Below are 13,835 nucleotides of genomic sequence, written 5' to 3'. Positions count from 1 at the left end.
GCCAACAAGGGTCCAGAAGAGCTATATGTGTAGTGTACATATAAATACATATACTTGTCAGCCATGAATTCATATTGCTCCCTCCCACACACACACTGTCTCCACGGTGAAGTTTCCATGGAGGAGCTGGTGGAAGATTGGAGCAGTATGAATTCAAAGCAGCATTGGCGTTTCTATAATGGGTGAAATGTGTGTGGGCCCCTAGGTCAGGGGGGGGGGCCCACACCGAACACACTGCACACATTATTTTAATACTTACCTTTCTGGAGTACAGCATTGGGCGCTGCGGTCGCAGCAAAAATCGCAGCCAAAATGGGCACTGCACATGTGCAGTATTCAAATTGGTCTCTGGAACATAGTGAGCGCCATGTTTCTGGAGACTTGTACATGTGCAGTAGACTCCGGCACAATGCCGGAGACTACTGCACCAAACAGAGGAGGGGACCCACCCGGAAGTGCACATTGGCCCCCTCCTCTGTTAAAATACCCCTGCAAAGCAGACAAGTGTTGGAAAGAGCTATATATATAGTGTACACATACACACACACATATATATTAGAAGTGCGCAAGTTTGTATATACACAGTTTTTAATGGCAAAATTAGCATGAGTCTGGATATGCACATTACACAATGCTGTAACCAGTTGCCTGACTATCATGGGTTCAGTGGGGTAAGGCTGCTACAGGTTATGCATTCTATTTAGCAAAAAGATGTCACTTAAATATTGCCCGCATGTTTTAACTATCCCAACTATTTGGGTCCAGGTTAACGGAAATGATAACACAATTATCTTCTCCGTTAATGCACAACTCCTACAACATTGCACTGTAGAGAACAATTCATTGCTTTCTACAGTGCCTAACATTTTCTGATATTTAGGTTGCAGAAAAAAAAATCCTTAAAGGCTTACCTTACAGCAGGCATTCCCAACCGCGGTCCTCAAGGCACACCAACAGTGCAAGTTTTAGTGATATCCAGGCTTCAGCACAGATGGTTAAATCAAAATAACTGAGGTACTAATAAGTCACCTGTGTTCAAGCCTGGATATCACTAAAACCTGCACTGTTAGTGTGCCTTGAGGACCGAGGTTAGGAAACACTGCCTTACAGTATATAACGCCATCTTAGAATGGTGTTGTATAAGGAATATTCTTATTTCAGCTGAAAACTGAGGGAACAGGTGGATCTCATACAAACAGACCCTGCAGCTGGCTGAAATTCCTCCAACTCTGCCCCACATTCAGTAAATACACTGACAGTATTACCAGCAGTGTAAATACATATATATATATATATATATATATGTATATATATATATATATATTACTGCCATGATTGTACTTTTGGTGTTGTTATCATTACTATTACTCAGAGAAACGGGAGCGTGAGTACCAATATTGTGGATATCTGTTTGCTTACAAAACAAGTGCAATCATGAGAGAAACACAAGCTTGCCGAGATTTCAGGCTGGCTGTATTCTGTGAATGTTGATGAGTATTTCTTTGACTACGTCACATTGCACAGGCGCTCTATGTTGGGACAAAGACACACAGATACATACTCACACATACATGCTTAAATGCATACAGCAGTGATTATATATGGACAATCAGAATATTTTATTCAAACCTCAAAAAGCAATATGACAGGGACTCTGCTTCCAAGTCCTATATGATCTATGATAACCTTCTAATAAATATTTGTGTCTACAATAGCATAGGGCACGGTGACATGTGCAGCAAGCATTATTTACAGGCTGCTATCTGGAGAGCCCGGGCTTAGCCTCCACATCAGAAAAGCAGTCAAGGGAGGTGGTGCTGAAATAGACAGCTCCTTCTTTCCCTTATTCCAGAACAGCACAGAGCACCGGAGCTATGGGAGGGACGTGGTGCTGAAAGAACAGCTCCCTCTTTCCCTTATACCAGAGTATCACAGAGCACCGGAGCTACGGGAGGGACGTGGTGCTGAAAGAACAGCTCCCTCTTTCCCTTATACCAGAGTATCACAGAGCACCGGAGCTACGGGAGGGACGTGGTGCTGAAAGAACAGCTCCTGTGGCTTGCGGAACGTGTTGTATTAACCCACTGGCAAAGCCGGATGCCCAGTTCCACCCTCTAGTTATTATACCCATGTGTATACAGTCCCTGAAGATTGCCAGCAATGCTTTCCTGTAGAAGCCCTTACCTCTGCTGGCTGAGGTAGAATCTGTTTTCAGTAGCTGTCTATGGCGCTGAAGGGTCAGTTTCCAATGTAGCAGATCCTTTGTCTCGCTGAACGTGATATGCCACTTGGTGTTCTATTCTCTGGACTGCTCTATTGGGGCTCGGAGTAAATGCTTGACCTCAGCTGGGATGCCCTGATGCTGGATCTCCGCAGGTTTCATGGCGGTGGCACGGAAAATCAAAACTTTGCTGACTGTGAATATCCTGGTATTCGTGGGGATCATCCTGTTTTCCGTTTACTGCAGGATCCAGGACAGGTCCCAGGAGCTGGTGCAGATTGTCAGAAGTTCTGACCGCAGAGTAAGGAGCAGGAACACCAAAGTGGGCTCTTTGGTGGACAGAGAGTCTATTCTGCAAAGACTGGATCACCTAGAAGAAGTAGTTTACAACCAACTCAATGGTAAAATGTCACTCATATATAACTGCAATGGTAGCATCATATGTAGATTTGTTAGCAATGATCTTAGCTACTTTTCTGGGCCTCTCATTGTCTCTGAATTACAAAGCCATTATTTTACATTTTATTTTGCTTATTAAATTGTGAGAAATATATCATGACTATATTAAACTAATGATATGTACTATGCAGTACATTTAAATACCTTTGATTAATAAATATATTATTACTGAGCTATAATATATTGAATATTGAAGCCCTTTGTACAGTATGTGCGACCTGAAGAAAAATGTCAAGGGCTGCACTATGGATATAGCATGTGCTTATGTTGCTGTGTGGAAGATGCATTTTGTTTGCAGTCTAAACAAAAATAATCAGAAGATGAAAAAGTGTCAGTGTCTTCCCGCTGAGCTAGTGACGGGTAGATGTGGTGTGTGACCTTTCATGCAGAAGCTAAGTAAACTCAACGTCCATATCGCACATAATTGATAGCATTCTATTTCTCAATGCGCGCACGTCCACTAACCTTGGCCAAGTGCCTGCTCCAGTACATGTTACGGTTTCAGGGACCTTATTGCATGTAGCGATTAGTGAGAGTTGTAAGACTGAAGTTAAAATATAATAGCAACAGAGAATTTACCAGAATCCTTCTCCCTGATCTGGGGACACATTCACTTAATGCTATAAAAGCTCTACGTGTGCTCTGGAGCATTACTATTCGTTTGGTGAAAATACAGTAGGTTTAAAAGCAAGCTGCCACTTTGGTCAATGATTGTACCCGGTTAGATTTCACCGTTATCTATTAATGCGCTGTTTTGGTAAGATGTATGTATAGTAGTTACAGTATGATTTTAGTTTTGTGTCATTGAAAATGTCTTCTTTATATAACAAACTCAGTAACTCCTGTTCGTCTTATGTAAAGCCACAATTACTAGAGAGCCCTATGGACCAATGTATTTACCTCAGCACATCATATTAAAAGGTTTTGAGCTAACAAATAATTGTGCCCTTAAACCATTTAATAATTAATTTTTACAATGTCCTCCAGACACCAATGAGGTTAATGATAACAAGGCTGCCAATTTGAGTTATATTTTTCACTGGAGTGTATAACAGGGATGCAGAAGCATTGATTTATTGGCATGCTCTATTATATAGTATTGTCAAGTGTGCACAAGCATTTTACAACTTTCAAATAAATATACAGTATTTCATGTCACCTATGAGATGCTTGGTGAAAATATAGTGTGTAGACAATGCTAAAGTATTAACATTACAATATCCTTAAATGATCATATTTTTAATCAAAATCAAACTTCAACAGCTGTTATGGAGAAACTACTGCTTTCAAAGCAAACACTTGGTATGCTTATTGCCTAAGCCCACAACTGGCACATACTGTATGTCTCTTGTTACACATGTATTATAAAAAAAAAAAGCAGTTTACAGGTTGCATAAAAGTGTATATTTACTAGTTCTCAATTTCATATGCATGTTTTTTTAGAAAGTGGATTTAAAATCCTCATATACAGAGCTCCTAGCCCAATATGAAAATATGAATGAAAAATAATAGTAACACTGCACCCATCTAAAGCCAAATATACACATTAACTCATGCATACGTTTGTCACTATATAGGGCATTTTTCAAGACCATAATCATCATACTGTAAATCTAGGATAAATTGGATGGAGAAAATGTGAGAATGCAAGTATATATATATATATATATATATATATATATATATATATAAAAAACAGAAAATTCAGCACTCACCATAGCAAGCTCACTTATCCTCACAACATGAATAAATAAATGATGGGGGTTTAGTTAGTGAATTGGCCAATGCACGGAAGCCTGCAAACAGATCGCCAAGGTACCCCACCTTCTTGCAGGTCCTACACTATCACAGAGTCTGATCAATTCACTAACTAAACTCACATCATTTATTTATTGATGTTGTGAGGATAAGTGAGCTTGCTTTGGTGAGTGCTGAATTTTCTGTTTGTATATATTTAAGTAGGTGGCCATGGGCTACATGCACCCCACCCTATGAGTGGTGAGTGCAGACATTGTACCCCGCTTCTGGGGTGGCGAGTGCTGTGGTTTTATACATATATATATATATATACACTGTATGTATGTATGTATATATATATATATATATATATATAAAACATCAAGTGAGTGGTATGTTTGTGAAACTAAAAACAAGTTTCTCAGGATGATACCTATAATGGCAATCACTGCAAGTTTTCCAGTTGTGAGTCCTCATGGAAAGTCACATTGCAACAAGTAACATTAATTTTCTGTTTTGTACTACAGTTTTAACACAAGTACAATACACAAAAATGTGTCTTAAAATGGAAAAAAATTGTAACCAGTTGCTCCATATCAACTTACAATGTTGCTCGTTCAGAAGCATTGCATCAGTTGTTGCAGTTTTCTGAATGGTGCCTGCTCCAGTCAATACATTTAACTCTAATAAAATACATTGAGGTCAAAGAAGTGACCTCCATTGACCCCCTAAATTGACCTTTATATTGGAGCGCTCAGTAAATATTAAACACTTTGCATCCTTAACTATACTACTTTCAGAAACTGTGAATAAAAGATGATTCTCCAGGTTCATCTACTGTAAGACCCTTGTACCAGAGTATACACAAAAAATCAATAAAATATGTCAGTGAATCTGTTTTTCTCAATGGTACATTTTTTATTAAAAACAACAATGTTAAAATAGAATTTTTAAAAACCTCTTACATCACAAACATGTCTTTGGCCCTTGTGGGTTAAGTATTTGGAAAACTCTCTGTCACTTGTGTTAGGCCCACTCCAGTCAAGTATCATTTAATGTCAATCACGACTTCTTCAGGGGTGTTTATTACATAAGTATGAAATTCCCTTCTAGGTTGTGAGCATTAATTGATGCAGGATCCTCTTCTATAACAAAGGATGCTGATTTCTCAGGTTCAAACCCATATGACGGAAAAAACAATTATTCATAGGGGTTTCCCACAGTGTCCTCAGCAAAGGCTCTGTGAAATTGTAATGTATGCTTCTGGGTTGTACACAGGTCAGGGATATTAATATATATATATATATATATATATATATATATATATATATATAGACTCATAGGTTAATTGGATCCCAACAAAAATTAACCCTAGAGTGTGCATATACATGTGGTAGGTAATATTGATTGTAAGCTCTACTGGGGCAGGGACTGATGTGGATGGCCAAATATTCTCTATAAAGCACTGTGTAATATGTGTGCGCTATATAAATAACTGGTAATAATAATATATATATATATATATATATATATATATACACAGATGTAGCCATGTTCATTTTTGCTGTGAGCCACTTGCTGCATCGCTGCATGCTACATGGTGCACCAGGCTGTGACTGTTCACAGCCGGCGATATTTCCACTAATTCCATTGGGAATTAATTAAGTGATTACCAGCTGTGAATAGTCGTAGCCTGGCATGCGATGAGCATACCACATTGCGGCAAAGATGAACATGGCTACATATGTATATGTAATATATGTAATGCTTTTTCCACAGAGGGGCCTTAGGGGCAGCATGCACAGTGTAATGGTTATCACTATCGCCTTACAGTACTGAGGTCAGTATGGACGGTGTAATGGTTAGCATTATTGCCTCATAGTACTGAGGTCATGGGATCAATTCCCACTATGGCCATAACTGTGTGAAGTGTGTATATACTCCCCGTGGGTTTCCTCCGGGTACTCTGGTGTTCTCTCTCTCTCTATATATATATATATATATATACACTCTGGTAGGTCAATTGGCTCCAAACAATATTAACCCCCTAGCATGAATGTGCGTGCATGTACATGTAGTAGGGAATATAGACTGTACGCTCTACTGGGGCAGAGACTGATGCGAATGCCGAATATTCTCTGTAAAGCGCTGCAGAATATGTGTGTGCTATATAAATAACTGGCAATAAGTAAATTAATATACACAAGAGCTTTAGAGCATACAGTGATTTGATATGGTTACCATTAATTATAGTGGCAAACCACTATCTTATCTATTTTGTAACTAACATGAGCCCACCCTATGACTGAGAAACAATACATAAATGTGAATCTATACTATTTATACATAGAATATGTAAGCAATATATTTATTTTGTGAATGAAAAGAATTTAATTGCAAACTTTCAAGACTGTTTAGGTATAGTCTCTCCAACTTCTTATTTGGCAAGAACCTTTACTTACTGGAAACTGCAATCATATTGTGTCTGCTTCACAGCATGCCAACCTATTTAGAAATCATATGTCTTAAAATCATAACAATAGTCTTTAGATTATTGTCATATTTATTTATAACTACTTTATTATGTCAGGCATCTTAAAATTGCTCTATTATTGTTTGCAACTGTCTTTGTACTTCCTCATACGTGTCCTAAAAGAGAAGCTGTAAAGATTGACAAAACTTAAATAATATAAAAAAAATTTGCTTAAAGTGGAAGAGACATATACAAATGTATCTATTCATAAGTTCTGAAAATAAATACTTTGAGTCAGTAAACCTATAAATCAGTGGCAGAACTAGTGGTTGGTGGGCCCAAGTGCCATAATATGCGCCAATCTCTTGCACCTAGCAAGTGTCTATACTAATGATGTCAGTTGCATCTGTGGATGGAAAAACAGTGGGTGAATGGGGCCTCACCTTAGACATACTGAAACTCGCATTAGCCTATGGTAGTAACTCAAACTGCAGCAGCATCATGCAAACACAGTCACTTTATATCATAGCTAGAAACTATGGGTCATGCAGTGAGAATAGTAAGAATGGTGGTAGTGAGCTAAATGGGGGGGGGGGAGGGGGGAGGGTAAGAGCAGCCGGCAAGGGCAAGGGTATTTACATTGGTTCTAAAAAGGGTATTACCAAAGGTATTGCCAAAACATTAACTAGCAACAATTATGTGTCATCATTACAGCATATAGAAAATGATGTACGTAGCATAACGGAAAATACTTATGTCGGGGCGGAGAGTTTAGAAGGAAACAATGGGTTGATCAAAAAGAAGAGTAAGGTGGGCAGTATTAAGTATGATGAAGGTGGAGAGGGAGGGAGAAGGACAGTCAGTAAGAGTAACTCTAGGGAGGCATTAGGAAACCATGATAGGATACCTTTAAAAAAACAAATGACAAGGGAAACACTAAACTAAAATGTATGCTTGCAAATGCAAGAAGCCTAGCAGGTAAAATGGGGGAATTGGAATTGTTAGCATCAAAGGTTGAGTATGATATTATAGGTATTACGGAAACATGGTGGGACGACTCTTACGACTGAGTTGCAAACTTGGAGGGGTATTCTCTTTTCGGAAGGACAGGGCAAACAAAAGAGGAGGATGTGTATGTCTTTATGTTAAACTATCTCTTAGACCATACTTAAAGGAGGTTATTTATGAGGGGACTGGTGATAATGTGGAGTCACTATGGGTTGAAATCTCAAGTGGGGCTATTGATGCAAAAAAAATAGTCATAGGCACGTGCTACAAACTGCCAGATATTAGCATACATGAGGAAGAACAACTCTTGCAGCAAATTGAAAGGGCTGCGGGATTGGGAGACATCCTAGTGATTTGGGAATTTAATTATCCTGATATAAATTGGAGTAACGATTCATGCGTTAAAGCTAGGGGCAACAGGTTCTTAAATACTTTAAAGGATCATTAATTGTCTCAATTAGTCGAGGACCCAACTAGAGGTAAAACTACTCAGGATCTAATATTTACTAATAATGTGGACATTATATCAAACACTAAAGTTGGGGAGACTTTGGGTAACAGTGATCACTATATGATCACTTTCGACATCAGTTTCAAGAAACATAGCTATAAGGGATCAACCAAAACATTTAACTCTAGGAAGGCTAACATCAGTATGCAGAGATGTGCACTAAACAACATTGACTGGGAAGTTTTGTTTCATAGCAAAAACACTTCTGAAATGTGGGATGCTTTAAAAGGGTTGCTCGATAGCAATATTCACAAATGTATTCCCATGAGCAGTAAACGCAGGAGTACCAAACTCAAACCGATGTGGCTTAATTAGAAGGTCAAGGAAGAAATGGATAAAAAAAAGTGTGCTTTCAAAGCATTTCAATCTAATGGAAAGGAGGAGTCATTCCAGTACTACAAGGAATACAATAAAAGACGCAAAAATGCAATAAGAGCAGCTAAAATTGAAAACAAAAAGCAAATCGCTATAGATAGTAAAACCAATCCTAAAACGTTTTTTAAATACATAAACAGTAAAAGGTTAAAAAAAGGAGAATGTAGGTCCAATAAAAGATGAATTTGGAGTATTGATAAATGATGAAAAAATAAAAGCAGAAATACTGAACAATTTTTTTTTCATCAGTGTTCACCAAAGAAGAACTGATGGTGGAAGTAGTGCATAACAATAGTGCTGGCAGTGATTCATGGCTAGATACTTGTTTAAGTGAAGAAGTAGTCTGGGAGAGACTAAGCAAAATGAAGATTAATAAATCACCTGGCCCTGATGGACTTCACCCGAGGGTACTTATGGACCTTAGGTCACAACTAGCAAGACCCCTATACTTGATTTTTAATAGTTCAATTAGATCAGGCATGTTACCAAAGGATTTACATATAGCTGAGGTAGTGCCATTATTTAAAAAGGGATCTAAAAATCATCCCAGTAACTACAGACCGGTTTGTTTGACATCTATAGTGGGAATAATATTGGAAGGAATTTTAAGGGATAGCATAGAGGAGTTTCTGCAGACCACTAAGATTATTAGCAAGAACCAGCATGGGTTTGTGAGGGACAGATCATGTCAAACTAACTTAGTTAGCTTCTATGAGGAAGTGAGCGACAATCTTGACCAGGGAAAAGCAGTGGAAATAATTACTAGATTGAATATGTATACACTGGAAAAGAGGTGTCTAAGAGGAGACATTATTAATATCTTCAAATATGTAAAGGGACATTACAAAGAGTTATCAGAGGAATTGTTTATTAAAAGAAATCTGTATAGGACACAAGGGCACACGCTGAGGCTAGAAGAGAGAAAATTCGGTATGCAACGTAGGAAACGGTTCTTCACTGTTAGGGCAAAAAGGATTTTGAATTCACTGCCAGTGAATATGGTAATGGTGGACTCTGTAAATGCATTTAAAAACGGATTGGATAAATTTCTGATTGAAAAAGATATCCAAGGTTATAACATTTAAAATATTGACATTGATAATCATGGAGGAACATGATGTATAGTTGTTAACTAGACATAAAACATTACTTCAGCAGGTACATTATAATGAACTCAGCTTAATACAGAATACAGGTTGAACACAATGGGAATTTTGCCTCTATTCAACCTCATTTACTATGTTACTATGTTACTTAGAATTAGCCCCTGTGATGTCCTAGCTAAAATTCCTGTGCCACTATTATACAATATTAACCCCAGCAACAGACATTGAAAATGTCAGTTCAGCTTGCACTACCCAGCATTTGCATTGTAAGCATATTACACTAGAGATTACACTAGAGTGGGAGCACCTATTGTAACTTTTTCAGTACTGGGATATGTTTGTGTAACTACATTTTGAAGTATGCAGGTGATAGGGTGAATCAACTAAAATAAAATTTAAAAAAATCAAAGTTTTTATGCTTTTGGCATAGGATTATTGTGTACATCCGCCTTCTTTTGGATCATGTTATTAAATCATAACATTCTTATGTATTACAGCTTGCATATGGGGCCACTGTAGACCTTCAACACAAAAGTCACCAATTAGACAAGTATAAAGGAACATAACTGAAATTAGCACTGTATTAAAACAAATAATGTGTGATTTAGTATTCTGTTTCTATGAATAACTTTTAGACACAAAATAATACATTTTATTATCCTTTTAATTGAATCAAAACATTATGTAGTGATGTGTCATCAAATTATTTTTATATTTCACATTGATTTCCTATCACATAACACAAACACGCAATCACATGCACTGGGGTAAAATTTACTTGGATGCAATATCCCGTCAGTATATTTTTGGATAATGGGATGAAACTGGAGGAAACCACCAGGAAGGAAGGACACAAGAAGGACATTAAACCCTAGATAATAGAGTGATAGGCGTTAAACTTAGGACCCAAGCACTGCAATACAGTATAAGAAAATAAATAAGAAATATATTTAACAGTGCTGCATTCAGTGCATATTTAATGATAATAATAATTGTATTTATATAGTGCTCTTTCTCCATCGTGACGCTAGGAGCTTAACAGATAGAATGAACATAGTACAGTCCAGAAAAGATTTTATAAAACACAGAGAGCATGGAGATACTAAAAGGACATTAAACAAATTCTTGAGTAAAAAAGAAAGTCTTCAGTCTGTTTTTGAAGGATTTTATAGTGAGGGCCTCATAAACTGTGTGGGGAAGTGAGTTCCAAATAGTCATGATTAAAAGCCTGACCTCCATATGATTTATGGGATATTCTAGGTACTGCTAAAGACCTTCATCTACAGATCGCAGTAATCAAACGGGGCAGTATGACAACAGAAGTTGCTTCAGGTACCTTGAACACCGGTCATGTAGAGCTTTGAAAGTCATTAAGCCAATCTTGAGAACGATTCACCATCTTACAGGCAGACAGTGGAGGGAGTACAGAATGAGTTGGTTAACAGCCTGGCAGCTATGTTTTGTACCACCTGTAAGCAGTGCAATTCTTTTACTGGGAGACCATGGTAGAGGTCATTGCAGTAGTCTAATCGAGATGATACAAATGCATCTATGGCTTTTGGCAGATCTTCAGAGGGAATTAGTGCTTTCTGGATATGTTCCTTAGATGAAAGAATGATTAACTGATTAATAAAAAAAATACTAGGTAATGCTGTAGCTGTGAGAAACAACATAAAAACAATATTTAATAATAATGATAATACATTACCAACAATGAACAACAATTTAGACAAATAGAACTAATACAATCATGCTATACTATAATATAGCAGTGTGTACAACTATACAATTACACCAATAAAATATCTCTATATGTAAAAAATTGCAATGAGTTAATATTCAAAGTTCAAATGAACATATGAAAAGTGTCACAGCATGCCAGACCCCAGCGTTCACTTACTGGGTCCGCCAGTGCTGGGGTCCCAGTAAGTGGCGGACAGGGAGTACCCGGCACCTGCTGCTGAGGTCTTTGCTGCCAGCTCCATTCTATGGCTGCTCAGTGCACAGGCAGCTTCCATAAGGACAGACGCAACAATTACCTGATAGCAGTGCCATGTCCATACATCAATAAGCTGAAATGGGGAACTCAAAAGGGTATTTGGATAAAAGCAGCAGTGGCAATGATAGTGGCAGCCCTTATAGGAGGATTACCAAAAGTAGAGATGATGTCTGTAACACATTTCTTCCCATTAACAATATTTCCTTAGAAATGCTTGTGCACCTTGTGGATAATAATTTTATATACAGTGAATGCAACGCTGTTAAATATGCTTTTCTTGTTTTTGGTTACCGGCTGGCATACTATTAACAGCAGCTTGGTTTGGTTCTCATATTGATCTCTTGAATATCTTCTAGCTCATTGCCTTGGGTATGAATGTGTTTTTTCCTTTTATTAGAAAATAAATGTATTTTTCAAATTAAATACATTGAAAGGTCAAAGGTAGTGAGTTTTACATAACCTGGTACATTTTTGTCACTCATTGTAGCATACAAAAAGATAAATTATACTCTGTTCTACAAACTATCTGCCTGCAGCTTTTCTATATTCCTATTATGTATTAATAAAACATACATGATTATCTTATGAAAGCTACAAGTTTGTACATTATTTTTCTTTTTTATTTATGGTAATGTCACATACTGTATATACTGTCATTTTTTGTGTATTGGAAAAATGTTTGTACAAACACTAAATCTCAAGTAACAGAAATTAGACAAAAGGCAATATTTGAAAATGCAAAGCATAGGTTTTCATCGTGGTGGATTTTACCTATGGGCCCCAGTAGAATCCCCCCTTTCAGTGAGCCCAGCTGAGCCGGTTGCAGTCTGCAGGGCCGCAACTAGGGGGGGGGGCTAAGGGGGCATGTGCCCCGGGTGCAGGATTTCAGGGGCCGCAGAGGAGTTACAGAGGAGCAGTTGTTTCTTTTTTACTGGCAGTGCTGTGCTGCTCCAGTAAGACAGCAGACGGCTCCCGGGGCAATGTCTCTGACCCACCCGTCTGCCCTCAGCTGGCTCCGACACTGTGCAGGTGAGCTCCAGTATCTGGGATCTCTCCTTTGCCGGTTACTGTCTTAAAACTCTCTTCTTTGCCATGCAATTCTGCGACTAGCATGCGGTGCACCATACAAGCTATAGAAGCAAGCTGTTGGTGCAGTGATTTTCAGCAGGCTATGATCCCGGCTGCCTGCCCAGCACCAACTGATAACAAGCTGCCAGCTACACACCATTGAGAGGACACGCTGCCCCAGGCTCTTGCTTGTTAACAGGTGCAGTCATCGATGTTACAGAAATCAAAGGTTCACTTTGCAAGCTATCCACTTGACAGTGGAAACTAAGAGCCTGGACAACCTCCAACTGTCACCGAGTATCAGTACAGCAGCTTTGTGGTGAGTTTATAGACAGACTTTATTATCGGCACTGTGCTTCCAGTTAGCAGTATCAACCTCCGCTTTGCATCTCAGATGGGGGGATTTGGTGTAGCTTATAGGAGGATGTAGTGTAGTGATGTAGTGTATAGTTTATGTAGTGTAGTAATGTATTGCAGTATATAGGGGCATGTAGTGCACTGATGTGGTGTAGCATATAAGTGGATGTAGTGTAGTGATGTAATGTAGCATATAGGATATGTAGTGCAGTGTATAGGGGCATGCAGTGTAGTGATGTAGTTCAGTATGCAGGGGATGTAGTATAGTGATGTAGTGCAGTGGATAGTGGAATGTAGTGCAGTGATTAAGTATTATGATATAGTGCAGTGATATAGTACAATGTATGGGGACACACAGAGGAGTATGTAGATGAACACGCTGCTGAGGGGCATGTGACGCATAGGGCATTTGAGGCACATAGGGAAATATTGTCCATTAGTATCCCCTTTTTTAAATTTTTTTGATAATTTGATAATTTTAGTCTCACAGGGTTTGTTTTGTGTACTTATTTATTTATTTA

At 38.3% G+C, this 13,835-nt stretch overlaps 1 protein-coding gene across 1 annotated transcript in view; it reads left to right on the top strand.

Moving 5' to 3' along the window:
* The first annotated feature begins 1,616 nt into the window (after positions 1-1,616).
* Positions 1,617-13,835, top strand: part of GALNT9 (polypeptide N-acetylgalactosaminyltransferase 9) — a 384,878-nt gene continuing 372,659 nt past the window's right edge. The window contains exon 1 of the mRNA XM_063964678.1: positions 1,617-2,622. Within this exon, the coding sequence (XP_063820748.1) occupies positions 2,382-2,622 (241 nt within the window). The 5' untranslated portion in view covers positions 1,617-2,381. The remainder of the gene's footprint in view (positions 2,623-13,835) is intronic.

Source organism: Pseudophryne corroboree, chromosome 1 (genome assembly GCF_028390025.1).
Source record: "Pseudophryne corroboree isolate aPseCor3 chromosome 1, aPseCor3.hap2, whole genome shotgun sequence".
In the NCBI taxonomy this organism is placed as follows: Eukaryota; Metazoa; Chordata; class Amphibia; order Anura; family Myobatrachidae; genus Pseudophryne; species Pseudophryne corroboree.
Note: the sequence above shows the minus strand (reverse complement) of the source record. Positions and strands in the feature narration are given on the sequence as shown.